The 23,616-nt window shown below is 42.0% G+C and overlaps 1 protein-coding gene across 1 annotated transcript in view; it reads right to left on the bottom strand.

The window, feature by feature from the left end:
* Positions 1–66: 66 nt before the first annotated feature.
* The window catches only part of LOC137283883 (uncharacterized), a 30,274-nt gene continuing 6,724 nt past the window's right edge, over positions 67–23,616 (bottom strand). Inside the window, exons 6-26 of the mRNA XM_067815558.1 lie at positions 22,992–23,190; positions 19,575–19,708; positions 19,306–19,432; positions 18,800–18,979; positions 18,242–18,289; positions 17,026–17,211; positions 15,148–15,291; positions 14,523–14,631; positions 13,506–13,606; positions 12,714–12,832; positions 11,860–11,995; positions 10,629–10,831; positions 9,832–9,931; positions 9,530–9,725; positions 8,607–8,782; positions 7,494–7,643; positions 6,896–7,041; positions 6,131–6,273; positions 4,817–4,917; positions 3,301–3,463; positions 67–488 (exon numbers count right to left, since the gene is read on the bottom strand). Of these exons, the coding sequence (XP_067671659.1) occupies positions 415–488; positions 3,301–3,463; positions 4,817–4,917; positions 6,131–6,273; positions 6,896–7,041; positions 7,494–7,643; positions 8,607–8,782; positions 9,530–9,725; positions 9,832–9,931; positions 10,629–10,831; positions 11,860–11,995; positions 12,714–12,832; positions 13,506–13,606; positions 14,523–14,631; positions 15,148–15,291; positions 17,026–17,211; positions 18,242–18,289; positions 18,800–18,979; positions 19,306–19,432; positions 19,575–19,708; positions 22,992–23,190 (2,935 nt within the window). The 3' untranslated portion in view covers positions 67–414. The remainder of the gene's footprint in view (positions 489–3,300; positions 3,464–4,816; positions 4,918–6,130; positions 6,274–6,895; positions 7,042–7,493; positions 7,644–8,606; positions 8,783–9,529; positions 9,726–9,831; positions 9,932–10,628; positions 10,832–11,859; positions 11,996–12,713; positions 12,833–13,505; positions 13,607–14,522; positions 14,632–15,147; positions 15,292–17,025; positions 17,212–18,241; positions 18,290–18,799; positions 18,980–19,305; positions 19,433–19,574; positions 19,709–22,991; positions 23,191–23,616) is intronic.

Raw genomic sequence — 23,616 nt, 5'->3', positions numbered from 1 at the left:
CATGGCAACCATGAGATTCACGTTATCAAGACTTACTCCAATGTCCAATACAACAGAAAATACATGTGACGTGTGCAAAAGATTATTTATTCGTCAGAATGTAAAAAAATACACCAAAATACTTTTTAAAAAATCAACTGATTGTCATCACAGGCGTGCTTGTTTCGGAAAAGTTATGCATTGCGCATTACCGGTAATCAAGAAGAAATGAGGAAGGCACAACATACAACACGTTTCATGAGTTTGAAATCATGCCGTTTAGGTGCGTGACGTCACGACGTAGTAGTAGATTACAAATGTCTGTACAGTAGGTTAAAACATCTGGATAAAAATGTGACTTGTCGTTACTTGCTGACAACTTTGTTCACATGTTGTATACACATATACAACATGTCATTATGAACATATGTGATTTCAAATGAATCTCGTCAAGGTCACAAGAAGCATCCCCAACGCCACGAGGACGTAGTTGCATCGACTGGACGTTCCTGCAAGAACAAAAACAAACAAACATCCTTGAAAAGAACATAACACATTCCAAAGAGAGTTTTTGAGTTTGGTTTAACAAGTTCTAAGCAGTGTTTAGTCTACCCCTGTGTATAGTGGGAACTGTTTGGCGTTGCATTAATACATATATAGCACAAACGTATTTCTTGTATAATTGACTTAACTATATATGTCATGTCTTCCGGTCTCTTAGGTTTTATCACCATTAATTCACAAATTTCTCAAACGTCACAATCTCACAAACTCGATCTCCGGAGAATTATCGAAAGTGCGGGTTTGTCGCGATCTCCGTATCTTATTGCAACAGTAAGTTTGAGTTCTCAGATTGTATTATATATTTCGAATTGTTTCGTTCAAAATCGAAAGATTCAAGTTATTTAGATTACATAAAAAGCAAGGGATTAACTCAGAAATATTTAAATTGTATTGCTCTCAATGACGATGCTAAACATTTCGAGTTGCAAACGGTATTTGGATTCAATATACCGAGCTGAAAGTTATCTTGAATTGTATTATACAAAGCAAAAACCTAACCGTTACATCGTCAGATATATATACTTATGGAAACAAATAAGGGAACACATGAAAGTACAAGTGTTCCTTTATCCATTAATATGTTTCTTTACATGGTATGCATTGCAAAGTGAGTGAAACTTTGGAAATAGATAAAAGAACACTTGCAATATCACATGTTCCCTTATTTGTTTCCATGAGTATATATATTTTCTCCTTAAAGGGGCACTGATGCGGAGCGAATAATGCTTCTCGCTAACGGTCTAATTACGAAAGCAGACCGCAAATTGGTCAGCGCCCACTCCTTCGACCGTGACGGACAAAGGAACTGGGCTCCTGTCCATATTAGCAAAATTTCTTCACTTAAACAGTCAGGAGGCCGGATGCCCATCACATGCCATTTGTTTAAAAATATCCATGGTATTCCTTGTCTGATCGTAACCATATATCCCAGCAGTGTAGTTCTTTTCAGATGCTTGGATGGTATACTTACTGATCCAATTTGATCCTATTTCTGTGTTTTTAACCTCGATATTTAATCATGTTACATGGAAATATGATGTCTACAGGCACGTAGCAAGCCATTTGTTTCAGTACGGAAGATTGCAAAGCTGTATATTTAGGTAGTTTTGAGTGTTGGTTGAGCTGTGATAGCAAATAGCATACGTAAATTTTGGTAGCTATGGTAGCTACAATGGTTTATTATTTATGATAATAAAACACACAGTTGATTTATTTGAATTCGTAAACAAAAAAACGATGACCTTGGCTTTGGTAGAGAAATCTGAAAATTGTCTTACGTAAAAAAAACGTATTTCACTTATTTACCAAAGTACACAGCAAATGCCTGTGTGTATTCCTTATGTAACGAAATTCCGTTGGTATCCTCAAAACAGTTTCGGCCCATAAGTGTTTTCAGGCTGCATGCGACACAGAGATTACATCTTCCTTGCTGTAACTCGCGTTTGATGGTGTAAACCTACACGTGTTATTTGTCATCATTCTCTTGATGGTCAATTCATGAATTTATAACAGGTATAATTAGTAGCAACACCACATCGGTTACTCAACAAAGGTTCCCATTTGGCATTTCTCCTGTCTGGAGTAAATACTCAACATTATAAATTAAGGTCTGTAATGGCAAATGTATTGTATGTTATGTAATATGTGCATGTAAGTGATGCAAGAGGGTTTATCACCTGAGTTACAAAAACAAACATCGATCAAAGGATTAACCGATAACACACTGATTGATTAATTACTTTTGTTCTTCTAGCGGATTTGTCAAAAGGCAGTGTGTGTAGATGACTACACCCTGTCGTAAAGTGTGAGTGCAAAAACAACATCCTCCCTTCAAAGAATTAACCACCCTTGCGTTGATTGATTGATTGCTCAATATTGGTCAACTAAATTACTTAGAATAGTGGACATCATACAATTAGTTGCCAGGTGTGCTATCTTGGGAGACCAATGAGAGGTTTATCTAGTTTTCACCAACGAAAGACGTGAAACGATGTGTTACTTTTTCGCAAATGAGACAGTTGTAAGACACGCGACACAGAGCAGGATTGTTTACCAGCTGCAGATGAATGGAATACGATTTCTTTTACGTGGATATTGATGGATACATTTCTGAACAAGGTAGTAGCCTGACACTGTTGCTATAAAATTAGTCTGTTCATTATTTGCATTTTGTTTTAATTTATTTGTTGTAGCATTCAGCAGAATCTGTATGACAGAAAACACACACTAGATCGCGTATGTGTGTGAAATAGGATCCACATTGGCAATCTATACAATGTATAAATGTTGCTGTTATGTTAGAAATTTACTATGAGTATAAGCAAATCGTGTGTTCTTTTATTAATTTTCAGAATCATACAAATATGACAATAAACTAATTAGGGTTATGAGACAAAATATAGAGACGTACATTGGCTTCGTTATTTTTCCGTCCTAATAGTTTTTTACCATTTCTACCACTGGCAGATGATTAACCTTCAAAGTGTTTCATTTGTTTTCATAATACATTTGTAATGAAGTACAATTGACTTCACCTCAGTTTATATGTCTATAATTAAACTATCAATTGCGCTTACGGACTGCGCAGCAGAGGTCACGAACCAGTCACGAATTCTGGGATATCATCCGGGTACTCACGGGAGAAAAACAATAACAAAAGTTTACACCAGTCCACGGAAAATGCTCCGCATCAGTGCCCCTTTAAACAGGAGCTATGGTAGGCACGACGACACACGCGCCCTTTATAACTGCCCCCACCTCCATCAAAGGGACTAGGGATGGCGCTGATGTCCTCCTCTTGTAGGGACGACCTGGTGTTCAAGGAAGACAACTGAGTAGGGTCCAACTGTCCCTTTTGTTCATCAGTTACAACATTGGCCTGGTCGCTGCTGAACAGCTGCAGCTCACTCGCGTCAAAGGCCTAGGACAGACAGATTATACCAATACAACATAGTGGGGGGACAGAAGGATATTCCATTAACCAAGATAAATGCATATGAGAAAAAAATATATAAATAGTCCTTCGATTCCTTTGGAAATGTTCCATATACATACATACATACATACATACATACATACATACATACATACATACATACATACATACATACATACATACATAGACACACACACATATATACATATATATATATAGAGAGAGAGAGAGAGAGAGAGAGGGGGGGGGGAGGGAGGGAGGCAGCAGTTCAAGAGCAATGGAATAAATTGATTTCCCCTTTCCTCTTAATTTCTCTTCATCACCTCTTTCCTCCTTGGCTTCATCATTTGCATTTTATGAATCTCGTAAATCCAATATCCCCATATTTTAATGGTGTATAATGTAAGGTATTATAGTCGATTTCGGACTTATCTAAGGCGGTGTGGAAATGATTAAATTTCGACAGGACGTACAATAGAACGCTACCCGATATTTATACAGCATCATTGCAATACTGAATGCAAGCTGTTCATGCAGCTAAATGTTGTATCCAAGTTACACGAATTAATCAACCCCAGATCTGACCTTCCCACAGAGAAAAATAATAAAAGTACTACTCGAGAATGACAGCAAAGAGTCTAAATAGTGTCTTTAAAAAGTCTAAATTAAAAGTCTAAAAGCTCTAACTGTACATGTATGTGGTAATTGTAATCCTGGAACTAACTGACAGTCAAGCCTGAGTTTTCAACTATGCACGTTTATATAATTCACAGTGTCATTGTGTACACGGAGGTATACACCATCTTTGCATGAATAACAGGTTCTGGGCTAACCGGTTTATAACTGATTTATCCGGAGCGGTATTCGTATAAATTTGATATGCGACGATATACACTGCACAGTCGTCATTGTCGTCCTGCTGGTAGCAGCCAGAGTTACTATGACTCCGGGTATCATTACTATATAACCACTCGTCGGCCACACAAGTTATCCGCGCGGGCAAAAGTTCCATGTACCAGTTTGTGAGTACTTCAATCCTTTCCATGCTGATTTTCTCGCATTTTCACACATAACATTCATCGGGATAAGGAAGTCTTCTTGGAGCTTACGGAAAGGGGCGAGTGGTGACGAATGAGTATAGTGCGCCAGCCACTATTGCTAAGAATCGTGTCACACAAATCATATCGCGCGTAGTAAAACGCATTCGGAAACATGAAAATGGCGACACGGTCGAACTTTGAAACTGAACTTATACAAAGCACAATAATTTATTGAAACATAAACTTTGGACTAAAGGATCACCAACTTTCATGGTACCCACTGGTTTAAGAGACTTACCTCTGCAAAAACTGCGGGCGGCATACTCCTGATGGCGCTTGGCTTTAAGTTGCTGATTTGCTCCGAGGACAAGGTATTGAGGGACGTGGACGGCACCCCTCCTGGAATCAACCCTTGATATTACACCACGTGTACACCTTCAATATCTCTCATACGAATTAATGAAACGTCCAAATTTTGTAAAATAAATAAATAGTCCGTTTTTTCTCACCACTGTCCAAGGAACTGGAAGTTGTCAACCAATGTAACCCCTTGCTGCGAGGTTTAAGTCAAACTACTGGGAAAGTGATGTTTTTTAAATGTAGGTGATATAATATTAGATTTAGCTGAGACGATGCCTTCTCCACCGGTCAGTTGAAGTGTATAAGTGAAGATCGTTGAATATACAGCTGTTAGATTATGCAACTGACAGTGCCGATCCGTTTGTCTTCAGATAAGAAAGATTCAAACTCAGGAATGGTCAAGCAAATGCCCATGAGGTGATGAATACCCTGTACCCGGCAGTATCTACTCTTTGTTATTTTTCTATCCATCATTGTTTAAGGAACTATCGTGATTTCATGAGTACTAATTTATATCTTAAACAGGGGAGGCACAACGGATGAAGGAACAGTTCAAATACGTGAAACAGTTAATATTTAAGGTGAATGTTTTGTTGATTTTTTTTTGCCAACATGAAGCGAAATGAGGAAAACCATTATTGTCATTCATGTGTGCTTGAAATCATCTTCTAAAGCTCTTTGTACAAGTTCAAATATGTTGACCTTTGACGAGACTCGTGCAGTCAGGCTAAGCACTCGGGGAACATATAAAACCATATGGGTGTGATAAATTAGACAATTTTGAGAAAAATCGTGTTTCCCTCGTGTTGTTAAATGTGAAACTGCTCTAACTTTTATGCTCATTCATTCATAAATCTAGTTAGATCAACTTTCTTCTTCCAGTCAGATTTTACATTAATTATCTCTTAAGAACAGAATAACCTTATCTGAAAAGTACAGTCATGCTGCACGACTACTTCGGCGGGATTTGCCCTTACAGAAATATATCAAAACTCTACTGATGCCAAAAGAATTTAAATTTTCTACGCCGATAAAAAAAAGCCAAACGAATCCCAAGGTACACTCACCCATACAGACTACCATAGCATCTCTGACGTTTGGATCAAGCCGAAAGAATCCGAAGGTATCCTGACCCATACAAACACCCATAGCATCTACGACGAACGGATCAATCCGAGGGAATCCGAAGGTATGCTCATCCATAGAATCTACGACATACAGTCAAGCCGAGGGAATCCGAACGTATACTCACCCATACAGACGCCCAAAGCATCTATGACGTACGGATCAACGGTCCCCCAGTCATTGCCAACATGTGCTGCGATCTTGGTGCCAAATGCTTGAAGCTGTTCTTGACTTAGACACGTAATGTGACAAACATCTTTGGCAGCTTTGCTGAAAAGAAAATGCAAGCTATAAGAAACACTGTCATTGTCATGGTAACATCGGTGTCCACTGTTTGTATAGCAATGATAATGGTCAGTTCTCCATAGTGGTTTCTGGGATAGCGGCATATTTCTCACTACAGATTACAGACTAATGGATTTATAATATATATTCCACGACAGTCTCCAAGATTCAGTACATTAAACTGAAAATAAGTAGTTAATGCAATAAGACAATTTCCGTTGCATTACCTTTTGGGGTTATCATTTCTATGTTTCCTTTCTCTGGGTTCGCAGCAGATCTAGTTAGTGTGTTAGCATAGTGGTTAAAGTGTTCGCTCTTCATGCTGAAGGTCCCGGATCGATTCCCCATATTGATGCAATCTGCCGCCTTTGTTTCTGTCCAATCGTGATATTGCTGGTATCATACTGTAGAAAGTAGACTTTCGTACCTATAAGTGACTGAGACTAACAAATCTTCACCGACCTCTAAACCGGATAGTTGTCCACCACCTCGAAAACACTCGCCCCGACCCCTCACCCACCCTAAAACACACGCACGCACGCACGCACGCACGCACACATACACATCACGATCTCTCAACAAACCCAACAGCCACGCATTGACTTACTATGCTTCAGTCTGGTTCAGAGCGTTGATCTGTGCCTCAGTGTAGCCACACAACAGGTTCCCCATCTTCGACAGTGTGCTGGCTGTCAACGCTGACGTGTCACTGACGCTGGTGTCGGCCAGGTAAGAGCTGACTATCTCCGTCCCCTAAACAGATAAAGGACTTTATTAAACTAAGGCGTTTCCTTTGCTGCAGTATATTTGCAAAGAACCTGCATGTTGTAAATGTTTGCAATCTTATGTAGTCTTATGTTGTGAAGTTTCGTTTCTTTGCAGGTTGTTTTTCGCCGCCGTCAGCAATATCAAGCAAAATGGCGGCGGTCTGTAAATAATCAAGTTTTGACAAGACAGTCCAGCGATCAACAGCATGAGCATGGCTCTAAACCACTGGGATACAATGACATGTGTCAGTTTAGTCAGCGAACTTGACCACCCGATCCCATTATTCATCTCTTACGACAAGTATGGCTTACTGAAGGCCAATATTGTAACCCCGACCTTCACGGGATGGTCATCAATAAAGACAGTTGATAATCCGTAAAGACCAGACATGTTTTGTGAGGTGTTCCTAGAATGAATGAAATCGTGTAGAGTTTTACCTTGGAAAAGTTGATGTGATTTATGGACGCCATGGCTTGGTCGTTGAAGTTGATGGAAGCTATATCCGATGCCGGCAGGGCGTCCAAGAGCTTCCCGCATCGAGCAATATCCCCGTCTGTCCAAGTTGCTGGGTCACCTAGACCATCAGTCTGAATACAGAATACGGTTCTCATCAACGACAGAATGATGGTATCGGCTGTTTATTAGTTATTTGAGTGTGTGAGCATAGTTTTACGCCGCAGTCGACAATATTCCAGCTGTATGGCGGCGGTCTTTTTTTATATAATCGAGTCTAGACCAGACAATCCAGTGATTAACAGCATAAGCATCGACCTGCGCAGTTGGGAACTGATGACATGTGTCAAGTCAGCGAGTCTGGCAACCCGATCCCGTTAGTCGCCTAATACGACAAGCATAGTCACCTTTTGTGGCAAGCATGGGTTGCTGAAGGCCTATTCTACTCCGGATCTTCACGGGTCACCCTGATAGGTGTGATGGCAATGAATGATGGTGAACATTGCTGCTGATACTACTGCAGAGATTGGTTATATCAACGGCAGACAACAATCATTCTGGAATAGCTCCCGAAAGAGTGAGTGAGTATAGTTATATGCCACTTTCAGCAATATTCCCGCAATATCACTGCAGGGGACATCATAAACGGGCTTCACACACTGTATTCATGTGGGGTATCGAACGACTTCGGCGAGACGTGTGAACGCTTTAACTAGGCTACACCGCCGTTCTCGACCAGAAACGATTCAGCTGACTAAAAAAGGCAAAACAGTGAAAAAGAATTATGAATGATCCCATTAAAATACACGAAGACACCTTGGTACCAGGTATCACCAGAAATAGGAGGCTTGAAAAGCAGGCTTGAAAGATGAACCTGTCAGTCACACCTGAGGACAATACCTTGAACAACGTACCACCAGCGGTGGCTGTGACGACTTGTATTATAAAGGGACGGCTGGAAACAGGAGGGTATTGTAAATGTGCAAGTCGATTCCGTTAACCTATAGATCTACACATTTCGGAAAGCTTTGTTTACCGCCGTCGCCGCTATAGAGCTAGAATGTTGCTGAGTGCGGTGTAAAACTAAACTCACTCACCGCAGTGAGTTTTCCTGCCAGGACGTCAAGGACCTCGGTGGATAGAGATACATTCTGGAATTCCGGCAAGCAGTCTACGAGGTCAGAAGGGGTCATGCCCTGGGCGATGCTAACAGTCAGGAATCTCAACTGACCATGGAAGTCCTTTAACACTGTACATGTGTTGGTACTCGTGGCTGGAATATAGCATGTATGTCCACCAGTCCAAGAATATCCATGACTGAAACAGAATCTCCACCAACCGATCTAAACACTATACATAACTAACACAAAACGTTCACCCACGGGTCTGAAGACCATGCATATCTATCACACAACGTCCACCCATGTATAACTAACACACAACGTCCGCACACGGGTCTAAAGACCGTGCATAACCCACACACAAAGTCCACGCGCAGATCTAATGACCATGCATAACTAACACACAAGGTCCACGCGCGGGTCTAATGACCATGTATAACAGTATAACTAACACACAGCGTCCACCTACGGGTCTAAAAAACATGTATAGCTAACACACAACCTTCAACGATGACGCTAAACATCATGCATAGCTATAACACAACGTACACCCACGGATCTAAGGTCATGCATAGGTAACACACAACGTTCATCCACGGGTCTAAACCTCATGCACAACTAACACACAATGTTCACCCAAGGGTCTAAAGACCATGCATAACTAACACAAAACGTCCACCCACGGGTATAAAGACCATGCATAGGTAAAACACAACATTCATCCACGGGTCTAAACACCATGCATAACAAACACACAATGTCCATCCATGGGTCGAAAGACCATGCACAGATAACACACAACGTCCGCCCACGGGTCTAAAGAAAATGTACAACTAACACACAATGCCCACACATCGGTCTAAGACGATATATAACTAACACTGATATTCAACACTAACCGGATCTCCTCCGCCTTGCCCCTGAACTGACAGCCATGTTAAACAGGTAGGCTCCAAATTTCTCCACGTTGGCCGCATACGCCTGTCTCTGGGTTATACTTATCTCATTCTCGTCAACGGTAGCCATTTCATCGAGGAAATTCGTGATCTTGAAGAATATGTTGTAGATCGTATGGATTACCTTATCTGTCTGGTCCTAAACGAACAAAACCAGTCAGAATATACTCCAATTGTACAAATAGAAGCAGATGATGATGATGATGATGATGATGATGATGACGACGACGACGATGATAACTTACCGTTGTAAAAACGTCGTTGATGATCTCGTCAGCAATATCTGGCAGGAAATGACCCAAGGAGGTCAGGATGTCGGGCCTGTCGTACAAACTGTAGCCGTGGCTGTAAAGATACAATCGTCGTCTTTATCAGAGCCTGTTTTAGGTTTTATTCACATGGCTGAACTAATTACAATTCTTCTAATGTTATACTTAATGCCTATATTTACACTGTCGATCAAAGCGTAACTATTTTTGTTTTACTAGATTCCCCCCCCCCAAAAAATTCAAATCACTTCGACATGGTGAGCATGGTACACGCTGCATTTTAGCAGTATCAATACCAATCTCCAAAACCGACCAAAACAGGACTTCACATATCTCACTCCCCTGGGATTCGAACCTCGCTCTTGGTTTTCAGAGTGGACACTATAATCAGTGGGATATCACTAGACTAAGGCAGGAAAGTCATTCGGAAACCAAAACACCCATCTCGTTACCAGCATGTTAAAGTCCTAATAGATTCTGTTTGTTACATGACCTGTGAAGATCCGGGTTACAATTGGTCTTCAGCTACCCATTGCTTGTCGTAAGGGCCGACTATCGGATCGGGTGGTCAGGCTTGCTGACTTGGTAGGCACATGTCATCGTATCGGAACTTCGTAGATCGATGCTCATGTAGTTGACGACTAACTTATCTGGTCCAGACTCGAGTATTTACAGACTGCCGCCATATAGCTGGGATATTGCTTAGTGCTGCGTTGAATATCTAACAGTTTGGTTACCTCGTTTTCACTATGATAGCGACAGAGAACACTCACACTTGGAGGTCCCTCTTGACACTCCTGACAATGGCAGCCCTGGTGAGACTGTCGAAGTGAATGCACCGCGTGATCTCTGTCAGGTACTTGTTCAGAGCAGATGCGTCCACCTTGGCAGCCATGATCGCGTCAATCCCACACCACATGTACGGCCCGAACCTGTCCAGGTCCTCTTTCTTGAAGATGAACGCTGTGTTGATCCCCTGAAAATGAGCACAGAATGTCACAAATGTTCCAGCTACATGGCGACTGTCTGTAAATAATCGAGTCGGCACCAAACAGTATAGTGATTTATATTATGAGCAACAAATGACAGTTAACAAATTCGCTGTGCCTGTACCAGATAAATCAACTTGTTTTAACGCTTAGGTTGCTGAGTCCCTGGTGTATTCACCAATGACCATATATCATTAGTATCAATCTACGCAGTTGGGAGACGGTGACATGTGGCAGCAAGCTTGCCCATCCGATCACGTTAGCCGTCTCTTATAGCAAGCATGAGTTGATGAAGTTCAGCGCTAACTCGGATCTTCACGGGTTTGGTTCTTATGTAGCAAGAGGCTTTTCAAGTAATATGACAAGGTCTTGTAACTAATCAAGTCTGCACCAAACACTATAGTGATTTATATTATGAGTAACAAATGACAGTTAACAAATTCCCTGTGCCTGTACCCGATAAATCAATTGTTTTAACGCTTAGGTCGCTGAGTCCCTGGTGTATTCACCAGTTTGTTTGAGTGAGCGAGTGAGTGAGTTTAGTTTTACGCCGCACTCAGCAATATTTCAGCTACACGGCGGCGGTTTGTAAATAATCGAGTCTGGACCAGACAATCCAGTGATCAACGACATGAGCATCGATCTGCGCAATTGGGAACCGATGACATGTCCCAACCAAGTCAGCAAGCCTGACCATCCGATCCCGTTAGTCGCCTCTTACGACAAGCATAGTCGCCTTTTATGGCAAGCATGGGTTGCTGAAGGCCTATTCTACCCGCCAGGTTGTTTGAGGAGGGAGTGAAAATGCTGTATTCTTGTTTTAGGGCACAGTCTGCCAGGATAGGAATCAAGTCAATAACAAATTTATAACATAAGCCATTAACCCTTGCTTTCATTCGATTTCATTTTGTCGAAACTTGCGTTTAATTTGCTGTTCAGCATATATAATCTAGAGCTACAGTGTCCGAAACTGAAATTCGAGATAAAAGTAACAAAGCTTTGTTTCAATACGTACGTCTACTTTAAGCATGACCTTGGTGAGTGACCTCATTTTGGATGGACTAAGGAACATGACGTATTCATACTTCTGACCAATGACCTTGAGGACTGCTTTTAGGGAAACAGAGGTAAGTTTGCTGAGATCGGCCACTCTAGAAGACAACATGCGAATATATGAATGTCAAGTGTGAAACATAAACAAGGAAATGTCAGCACAATCGGTCTTTGAATCATTTTGAATTCAAAATTTTCGTTTCGGACGGACTAATGAGATAAACCACACCCAATGGGGTAAGCAGATCAGGGAAAAGAAAGCAACTTTCCATTTTTCCAGCCTGCAGAGTAACATGATTGTTATTCATGCCAGTTTTGTTACAATCTCAGACCAAGACTCTTCATCGGTTCACATTTGGAAACCAGGAAATTCCCACGTACATAACAGGATCCGCACCAACACAATAAGAAAAGTTACACCTCTTTAAATCGATGTCAAATGCAGACTCTCCCTGGTGGTCTGGGAGTAACTGTATTCAGTCAGATGCGGTGCTTTAGGGCGCTACGTAAGTTTCAGTTGGCTGGTTGGTTTGTTGTTTAAAGCCGAGATCAAAAGATGAGTCTGCCAAGGATTTCGTTTGCTTTGGTTACCATCAGTTGTTCCACCTATATGGCGGCGGTGTGTAAATAATCAAGTCTGGACCAGACAATCAAATGATCAACAACATGAACATCTGTCTATGTAGTTGGGATACGATGACACGTGTCAACCAATTCAACAAGGTATGGCAGTGGTATAAATGATTTGTTTAGAAGTCAAAACGATGACCTATAGAAACAAATGTTTACCAACAGGTAATTTCCACACAAACTTACTTTGCACGAGCGAAATACATCCCAACTTCACGTGCAAGCGCCGGCTCTATGCACACTCTCTGATTGGCACTGTTGTCAATACCAAACACCTTCTTCAGCTTGGCAAGAACGATCTCAATCTGTCAACAGGCGTTGTATATTTCGATGATAGATGAGAAGTCACACATTATTGATTCAAGAAGTCAAAAATCATACATTTGCGATCGTCACAAAGGTATCTGTCCCGGAAAAACGTCAATCTCTTATGCTTATGTAATATATATTACTGGTCTAAGCACAATGTGGACGAAGTTTTATCATATCTTATGTGTAAGAAACCCTGAAGATTTCAAGGTTTGCCAGCACCAGCAGGGGCTGTTTGAGTAAACGAGTGGGGTGTGGTGGGTGCGTATGTGCACTATTGAAAATGGCGGATCCTGAAGTCACTTTCACGGGCGTGTCAATTTGTCCTTTCAGGACAAAAGGGGGTGGGGGTGTGCACCCCTGCAAACACACACGCACACACGCACACACGCACACACGCACGCACGCACGCACGCACACACACCTCTATGCATCCACCGATAACCAGCCTGTGTGCATAGGTAAGATCTGCACCATTCCGCCAGTTCACCCTCTGACATGCCAACACGTTGTGCCATAACGGAAATACTCTTCAAAGAGATGCTAAACAAAACTGATTTTTAGCTGAGAATAGCTGAGTGAGTGTCCGTGTTTCTAGACTGAGATGAAGAAAAGCTGTTATGAACACAAACTGTCAACAGTTTCCGATGAAAGCAGTCTTATTGGAACCTTTCTTCCTGACATAGAAGATATATAATCCGACATCTGATTCAAAACTCCCATCATCCCGTCGCCTTCCGGTATATTAAGGAAGTCCTCGGTTGATGCTCCTGCAGTGAGAACAATACTGCGTCACTATAACTGGATAAAGTTTTAATAGCAAACGATTCTTCAATATGGGAATATGCAAATACGACGCCCCTTCCATCAATGGCAGACTACCAGTGAAGATCCGGGCTAGAACTGAAGATCCGAGCTAGAATTGATCTTCAGTAACCCATGATTATCGTAAGAGGCCACTAACGGGATAGAGTATTCTGGCTCGATGACTTGGTTGACACATGTCATCGTATCCTAGTTGCGAAGACGAGTGCTCTTGCTGTTGATCACTGGATTGTTTGATCGACTACATACAGATCGCCGCCATATAGCTGAGACATTACTAGGTGCGTCCGTAAACAACAACTAAACCAAATCAAATCTGTGGCTGATTCTTCTTTTGATCTCTTTTTTCGAATCAACGCTAAATGGTCTGACGGGTCGTCATGTTGAGAAACGCTCGTAAAATCTTCACTGTTTACGATACTACTGGCAAACAAGGGTACATTAAACAATCAATGGGCAACGCGTTTACGGGAAGAATGCGGTGCATGGCAAAGAGCAAACCCATTTGGTTTGTGCGCTTAGTGCATGACCGTGAAACTGACTGGGCGCATATCTCAATGGACTCTCATATGGCCGGTGAAGCAAGTCGTTGCAAAAACGGGGCCCCTTCCCTCACAATATCAAGCGCCAGTAGGCAGCACTCATACATGCCAATACGGGTCAATTGTCAGGTCAGTGCTCAGCTTATCCTTGTTTGCCAGTAAGGTATGTGCGGAAGAGCAGGTGTCATGAGTACAAAAACTAATATCCCGATTATCACAAATCTGAAGATGACCATGAAACTGTTGACACACTTGCAGTTTGTGTTCAAATGATTGGCTGTGTATTCCATGTATTGTATAATACTTATCCATGACATACCGAGGGCAAACACAGATGGCATTGTAGCGATTTTATCTGCGCTGTACTGGATGTTCCCACTGGTGACGGCGCCATTTGCTTGCGTTACTTTCTTCCATAGCACGGCCGCCTGGAAAGGGAGATAATTCGTACATTATTAGCTTCTTTGTTGAAGGTATTCATCAATTGTCCATTTAAAGTTCAGCAATGCCCTAAACTTAAAAATTGCCTGTGTCCTTATCGTTAATATCATATATTACCAATACAAATAATATCATGTTATTCATTATATATTTACGAGACAGACATACGCCAGCATAAGAATCTGTCATCATAACACGTCATTGTTAAAAATATTCGAACTTTAAAACAAAATCTAAATGCAAACAGAACGTTAAGCCACCGCGTAATAATACAATGCATGACTCAACTGCCCCGTTTATACCTCTAAATCTGGATCATTTTGCAATTGTTCTTATAGGAAGTATACATCCCACCGATTTAAATATTTAGCTTACTTAAAGTATTGGATATAATGTTCACCCGACTCATCATAACCACATCACATCCATAACAATATATGTTTGAGATATTACTGTATACTAACGCCCCAAAAGATACCCGTTTGTCTTTTTCCAGTAATTACCATTTCGGTGTCAACAGACAAAGAGGTCAATGACGGAAACGCTGCGAGGTCAAGGTCATCCAGGTTGACGTCATCCATTGCTTTCATGAAGGTGGCGTCGAATTGAGTCATCGCCGTGCTAAGTGAGCCACTCGTTTCACTAATCTAGAAAACAAGGATTATTGTCAGAGCTCAAGGCCATAATCGCAGTTTGTGCGAGTGTAAGCGCGGTTTTACGCCGCTTTTACACAAATGGGCTTCGCACATTGTACTCATGTGGGGAATCGAACAAGGTGTGCCTCGGCGTGGGCCACTGGGCTGAGACCTCTCCATCAGTTGAGTATTTACTCACACGTTATCATTATTGCTGGCAATAATAATGTCTCGGTGTGTGTTTCATATATTTCTACTCGCTTTGGTCAAATCTCTTGGATACACATAAGCCAATAATATGCAACTATCAACACATTTTTGTATAACGGTTGATAATAAATGACACTGGTGACAATTAATACATTATTCACTGTAGCAGGATTAATGGTGATGAAATGCTTGCATTCATTCAGCAAATGCAACTATGCAAAGTCATATAGGCAAATATACTGGAAAAATTAGTTAGGGACATATGTAAATTTTGAAATCATGAATATCGATAGATTAATGCATGGTCTGGTACAACATCAATCCTAAAATGACAATATCCCTAACTATTTTGTCCAGTATATATTGAAAAAGGCTCCTTCGGTTCCATTTAATACCATTGGCTTTTGGCATCAGCCATGCGTATCTGTACATAAGAATTAAACTCAAATATTATTGAGAAATGGCGTAATTTACCTGGATAGTTAAACAGTCCTGTGAAGGTTACTTAGTGAGCATGGAATGCGTTTTACACATTGTACCCATGTGGAGAATCGAACGTGGGTTTATCGGCGTGACGCGTTAACCACTAGGCTACCCCCTTTCCCGTTTTATTTGAGACAGCTGTGGACCTTGTGGTCAAAATTACGCCATTTAGTTTTCAGGACCCTCTTGTCGAGTCCTTGAATCATTTTTTCCAGAGTCAAATTGTTATGACGTCACAAACGTAGCTACACATTCACGTCAGGGAAGAAACGACGCAAGTTGTTAACTAACCTTCCCGACAACGTCACCCTGAGCAAGTTGTTGCACTAACCTTCCCGACAACGTCACCCTGAGCAAGTTGTTAACTTACCTTCCCGACAACGTCACCCTGAGCAAGTTGTTGCACTAACCTTCCCGACAACGTAACCCTGAGCAAGTTGTTAACGTACCTTCCCGACAACGTCACCCTGAGCAAGTTGTTAACAAACATTCTTGACAACGTCAGTCTGTGCAAGTTGTTAACTTACCTTCCCGACAACGTCACCCTGAGCAAGTTGTTGCACTAACCTTCCCGACAACGTCACCCTGAGCAAGGTGTTAACAAACATTCTTGACAACGTCACTCTGTGCAAGTTGTTAACTTACCTTCCCGACAACGTCACCCTGAGCAAGTTGTTAACTAACCTTCCCGACAACGTCACCCTGAGCAAGTTGTTAACTAACCTTCCCGACAACGTCACCCTGAGCAAGTTGTTAACTATCCTTCCCGACAACGTCACCCTGAGCAAGTTGTTCAGTAATATTCTTGACAACAACTTCACATGGAGCAAGACGTTTACTGACCTTCGCGACAACGACGTCACATAGACCAAACCGTTTACTATCCTTCCTCACAACGACGTCACTACGAGTAAGCTGTTCACTAACCTTCGCGACAACGACGTCACATAGACCAAACCGTTTACTATCCTTCCTCACAACGACGTCTTTACGAGTTAGCTGTTCACTAACCTTCGCGACAACGATGTCACATAGAGTAAGCTGTTCACTAACCTTCCTCACAACGACGTCACACAATGCAGGCTTCTTCTGACATATCCCTGTTTTTGCAGCCACCCCCTGGAGGTAGGCAGAGCAATCCAGGAAGGCGCTTCCAGGGACGGTGTCAGCTTCAGTCTCCGTCAGAACCACCAGAAAACTCCCAACAGACTCAATTTTGGCACAGTCCCAGGTATTAAACTGGACAACAAATTTATATCATTTGGTATGGAGCAAAGTAGTAGCTGATATGGGGTTTAAACATTTTATAATTAGATTTCACTTCAATGAAAAATTGGGTCCAAGAGGAATCATATTTTCAATGAGAGGATATCGTGTGTCTCACTTATCAAAAGGTACGTAGATCAACGTGACTGCACATGTCAGTGCTTGTTACTGACTTTCTAGGCTGTTCACTTATAGACTCTTCTTGCGACAATATAGTGTGGAGTTTCTAGAACTTCGCTACACAGATACGAGTGTTTCTGGGCATGCATGCAGGTTAAATAGACAAAAGGTTGGCATATTCAGTTCTTGCCGAGAAGACAATCTTTATACAAATTGCTTACCTCCATACTTTCTAATTACAGCATACAAATGAATCAGCAAATATACTTGCGGATCAGAACGGCTGAAAGCGTCATCGAAAATTTAACTCGTATGTTTGCAATGATCCACAACCGTCCAGCAACCATGCTTTGGATGGTTCATGTACAGTCACCATCAAACATGGGTACTTTTTTTCGCAAGGCAGTATAGTTTCTATGACGACAGTTGATATTACACAAAACATTTCATATACTGAACAGCAAAAGAAACGGAAATGATTATATTTTTCATGTTTTTAAACAGAACTCGTAAACGTGAAAGCTAACTTTTATGAGATTTCATTTATGAGATTAACCTACGTTACTTTTGCTGGTCAGTATACATAAGCACGTATGTTATCCCTTGTATTCTCATAGAAACTGAATCCCGGGGTAGAATAGGCCTTCAGCAACCCATGTTTGTCATAAAAGGCGACTAACGGGATCGGGTGGTCAGACTCGCTGACTTGGTTCCCAATTGCGCAGATCGATGCTCATGCTGTTGATCACTGGATTGTCTGGTCCAGGCTCGATTGTTTACAGACCGCCGCCGTGTAGCTGGAATATTGCTGAGTGCGGCGTAAAACTCACTCACTCATTCGCTCACTCATAGAAACTGACATCTACAGGTCCACAATACTCACAGGTGCCAAAGTTATGGTGTCTTTACACTTCCTCCATAACGACAAAATCTGAAACACGAAGTGCGAACACTGTATATCTATTATGTAACTGTTTTTCTGTATTTCTGTATTTTTGGACATCATGGGAATGGCAGATGCAGTTTATCAGTTCGAGTTACATGTTGATTCACGGGAACGTTTCAAAGGTGACTTGAAAATATATTTTCTTTAACAGAAACAGAAATATTGCTCGGAGTCAGCAAGTGAGTTTGGGGTTAAACAGCTCTGAGCAGTGTCTCAGTTACAGCACAGAGGGCCAGCTTCACTGGTTAGAGCGGCGAAGTGACTACTTTGGTAAAAAAAAAATAGAAACATGGGTATGATGCCGACCAAACAAGACATAACAAGGGATAATCTAAGAATCGAGCAAACAGACTTCTTGCACACCAAAGAGACACAACTCTTATCGAAAAACCGCGTGTTTGCTAACTACGGACCTCGTGTACACGCAATATTAGCTGAGACAGGCTCGTGAATACTTTGATTCTTGTGTTGGGGAAGGTATTGAAGTACACCTACCACTGAATAGGGGAGGATCGTGTCTTTGATAGATTCCCAGTTTCCGCAGAACAGATCTGTTGGGATTGCCTCGAGAATGGACAGTCGAACGCCTCCCATGATGTTTCCGAACAGAGCAATGTGCTCCGCATCCCACACGAAGTCCTCTGCTCCTACATACATCTCAATCGCAGGGGCTACCTGGAGTAAAACGTCACACATGTAGATGAAAATATACTCAACTAAAAAAACCACAACGCTATCCTCGTGACAGACGTTCACAAGGCTCTTAGGTAATAATAAATAGTTTTAATGATAATTTCTAAAAGATATTAATATTGTCCTCCCCACCCCACCCCCCACCCACCCTCTCTCTCTCACTCTCTCTTTCTCTCTCTCTATCTATCCACATATATATATATATATATATCTATATACATACACACAAACACACGCACGCACAACACACACAAAGCTTACTCACTCATATTTCACGATTGACTTGTTTTGGGGTAGTGTATACAAACCTCTGCCTCAGTTATGTGAAGACCCTGACACACATCCCTCAGCTGGAAATGGGTCTTTTTGTCATCCTGGCTCAAACTGGCGATGAATTTGTCGTCCATTGCAAATTTCAGATTTACACATACGAGTCTGATAATGAAAAGAATACGATACATAACACATTTTCTGAGGCAATTACCAAATCAACTGGCAGTGTTGTTCAAGAAAAAGTATCTAACAGGAGCTACCTCGAAGGAATTCATATATCACTGAAGTTTAAAGCAGTACTTACAAGGTCTTCGTTTGGTCGTCCAGATTCGCTGAGGCCTCCGCCCAGTAAGTCTCAACAAGCCAGGCCACCACATTGAAAAACTTCGTCTGCAGAATGTCAGTCTGATTGGTGAACGTTGAGATGTGGGTGGCGACCTAGAAAAAATCTTCAGAACAGTTAGTGGGAAAGGAGGAGCTTACTTTCTAGTCCTCCGATTCTTCCCTGACATAAATGCGCCGTTACGTTACCGACGTCATAACAATTTTACACGGGAAAAAATGATTCAAACACTGGACAAGCGGATGCTGAAAAACAAGGGGTTGACCGCAAGGTCCATAGTTGTCTCAAATGGAACAGGTGATCAGCGGGGTAGCCAAGTGGTTAAAGCGTTCGCTCGTCACGCCGAAGCCTCGGGTTCGAGTACCCGCAAGGGTACAATGTGTGCAGCTATCTTTCTGGGATTACGGCCCAAACCGCCGATGTTTGAACAGTCAACGGTGACAATCCGCCGTATCATGCTTGAGTGGTTCTGAGCTAATCAGTCGAACTTCATGCCGTGTTAACACACTGGGGGAGTTTAAAGGTCACATGCAACCACCAAAAATAAAACATAATTAAAACACAATTATCACTTATTTGTGGAATATAATATACATTGCTGCTTGTAAAAAAAACCCAAATAAACAAAATTATAAGCGTACATTCGCCATTCAAAAGTGCAATACTGTACTTGGGCTTACTTCCCTCGAAACTAAGCCCATAGGAGACCGAACCCAGTCATGGCGTATGGGTATGCACTCAAGTGTAACGACGGCTTCCGATTGGCCGGTTCATTTGCTGATACGCTGAGGGCTCGTTGTGTGCACTGAAAGATGATCTGTTTGATGGGCATTTTAGATTTTAGAAGCATAAGAAAGTAAGATTCTTTATGGACAACAACAACTTTATTGTACTCGATGCGCCCTTTCAGTATGGATTCATATACTGTTGTCAAACAAAATCATATACACAAGAAGAAGTTGTTTTCCCCCTTTGTTTATTTGCTTTCATGTGATCCTCAGTATTGATGATTTAGAGAAGAGGGCGTTGATTTTAGAGTATTATAACAAGGACATCAGATCAGCTAAAGTGATCAAGTAGAACAGGCATCCATATGTCCGCGGTTTATCATGTTTTGGAAAATATAGCAAATGCTTATCGCATTGAGCACCTGGGAGGCTCAGATAGGCCGAAAATGTGACTGTCGGTGAAAGGAGGCGGCTTGGTAGTATTGTTTCTAAAAACAAACGAAAACCTGTGACTCGATAAGATTGATAGAGGAACTGTGGCTGTCTGTAAAGGGACAATTAGAACCGAGCTACATGCAGTGGGTTGGCAGAAACGTCGAGGCATTCCATCACCGATTATGAACAAAAGGAGCGAAGGTTGAACATGTGCATACGGCATTCGAAGTTTAACGGGGACAGTGTGGTTTTCTAAGATGAAAGTTGTGTGTGGCTGTTTCCTAATACACTGACATTCTGGACCAAACAAACTGAAAAATACTTTTATTTGTATGTTTATATCACTACAGATCGAAATGTAACTCGTGGGGAGGCATATCTATGTTAGGGACAACGTCCCTCTGGGTGTTTGAAAGGAATATGAACAGCTGGGACATTTACTTTCATCATCTCATATACTCTATGGACACTTTTGGATTTTCCAGCAAGACAACGGACCAACATATCGTCTGGTTTCGGACCCAAAATATAACATTATCAGATTGGCCAAGCTATAGAAATATTCCAGCAATATCACATCGTGGAGCACCCGAAATGGGTTTCACATCTTGTAGCCATGTGTAGAATCGAACCCGGGTCTTAAGGGTTAGTAGCGGGCATTTTAACCATTAAACCCTTTATTGGTTTATAATGAAATGATCCGAACCGTAAACCGCCTTTGTTTCATATTGTACGAGAGAGCTTGAACAGTTTCTTTTCTGTTATGCTTAAACGCAAATGAAAACCATTTTGCAAATCAGTATAATCAAATATTAAACCTGTAGGAAACTGTACAGGGGCAGAAAACATAATTCTACAGTTAGGTACAGGTCATTCGGAAGGTGATCAGGCAAAGAGGGGGGTCGTTAAGATACCCTAAATGTGCAGTTTGTTCAGCGTGACCTGATCAAGTGAACACTAATGCATTGCGTGACCCTGCCACAACTGACTGGGCGTCTTATTGTGATCGTCAACATGTCCGAACAGCCGAGGCAAGGCTGCCGTTTGACATCGCGGTGTCGAGAAATCTTCAGTTATGTCCTTACGTTCTTTAAAAGTGGTTCACTGTATCCGCTAAATACATGTTTCACACGAACGCATCATGAATAACATTCTCTGCTTAATGAAGTGGTTGTGCCACTTGACCTCCCGGGTCATAAATGTGTAGAGTAGCTTAAGTCAAGCGGAACAAGCTGTACTTGTCATACAGCAGGTGAGCGGATACAGCTTGTTCATGCAGCAGGGGAGCGGATACAGTTTTTCATACAGCAGGTGAGCGGATACAGTTTTTCATGCAGCAGGGGAGCGGATACAGTTTTTTTATGCAGCAGGGGAGCGGATACAGCTTTGTCATGCAGCAGGGGAGCGGATACAATTTTTTCATGCAGCAGGGGAGCAGCGGGGAAGCGGATACAGTTTTGACATGCAGCAGGGGAGCGGATACAATTTTTTCATGCAGCAGGGGAGCAGCGGGGAAGCGGATACAGTTTTGTCATGCAGCAGGGGAGCGGATACAGTTTTGTCATGCAGCAGGGGAGCGGATACAATTTTTTTATGCAGCAGGGGAGCAGCGGGGAAGCGGATACAGTTTTGTCATGCAGCAGAGGAGCGGATACAGTTTTTCATACAGCAGGGGAGCAGCAGGTCAGCGGATACAGTTTTTCATACCGCAGGTGAGCGGATACAGCTTGTTCATGCAGCAGGTGAGTGGATACAGCTTTGTCATGCAGCAGGGGAGCTTATACAGCTTTGTCATGCAGCAGAGGAGCGGATACAGTTTTTCATGCAACAGGGGAGAGGATACAATTTTTTCATGGAGCGGGGGAGCAGCGGGGAAGCGGATACAGTTTTGTCATGCAGCAGGGGAGCGGATACAATTTTTTCATGCAGCAGGGGAGCGGATTCAGCTTTTTCATGCAGCAGGGAAGCGGATACAGCCTTTTGAGAAAGAAGGTTGACACTTTTGAGAACGGGCTGTGCACACTTCATTTTCACCTGTTTTCACGAGAGTTTCAATGGTCATTTAATAAACCTAACACAAACTCACTAACAACCCACACCCCTACACCCCACTCACAACCCCACTGGATCCATCTAAGGTGCACTGAGTTTAAGGAACAATATAGCTGACAAGAAGCTGAGTTAATCCTGCCCGTTCATAGAGAGCAATACGTACTGTTGCCATCGGCATCTCGGCAAGCAGCTGATACTCAGACAGGTAGATAATGTACGGAGCATACATCCTTATGTCGTCGGCTGACCACGCAGAGAGTATCTGACCAATACAGCTCCGAATCCGTTCGGCAATTCGAATTTTTACTCCTCTGGCTATGTAGTTGTAGAACTCCGCGTGTACGAGACGTTCCATCTGGCTTCTGGAATATCAATATAATGAATAAACTAAATATAAACTACTACAACTGTTGAATGACGTAAAGAGTATTTCAGTAGTACGAATTAGCACTATTAGAAAAACGATCTTCGGTATATCTTTAGGAATAAAATTACGAAAGTTTTAAAGAGTGGGTTTATGAGCGGCAGAGTTTGAATTAACGCCATAACTGTCATGGCTTGTTGGCTGTGTGTGGTGTGCGACATGGATATGTACGTATACAGAAAGGGTGACAGAAAGGTCATGATCAGGTCGATTCGGGCCAAGGTTTGAATCTGTTCAGTATACGCTTTAAATGTGCGATATCATGTTATAAATAGCGTTGATGCAATTACCCGTTTGAGTTGTACCATGAGTTCCTGTGTCTACTCAATCCACTTGCCTTTGCGTGTGTTTGTGCTACATTAAT

Source organism: Haliotis asinina, chromosome 5, assembly GCF_037392515.1.
Source record: "Haliotis asinina isolate JCU_RB_2024 chromosome 5, JCU_Hal_asi_v2, whole genome shotgun sequence".
Lineage (NCBI taxonomy): Eukaryota > Metazoa > Mollusca > Gastropoda > Lepetellida > Haliotidae > Haliotis > Haliotis asinina.
This window is presented reverse-complemented; position numbering and strand designations above follow the sequence as displayed.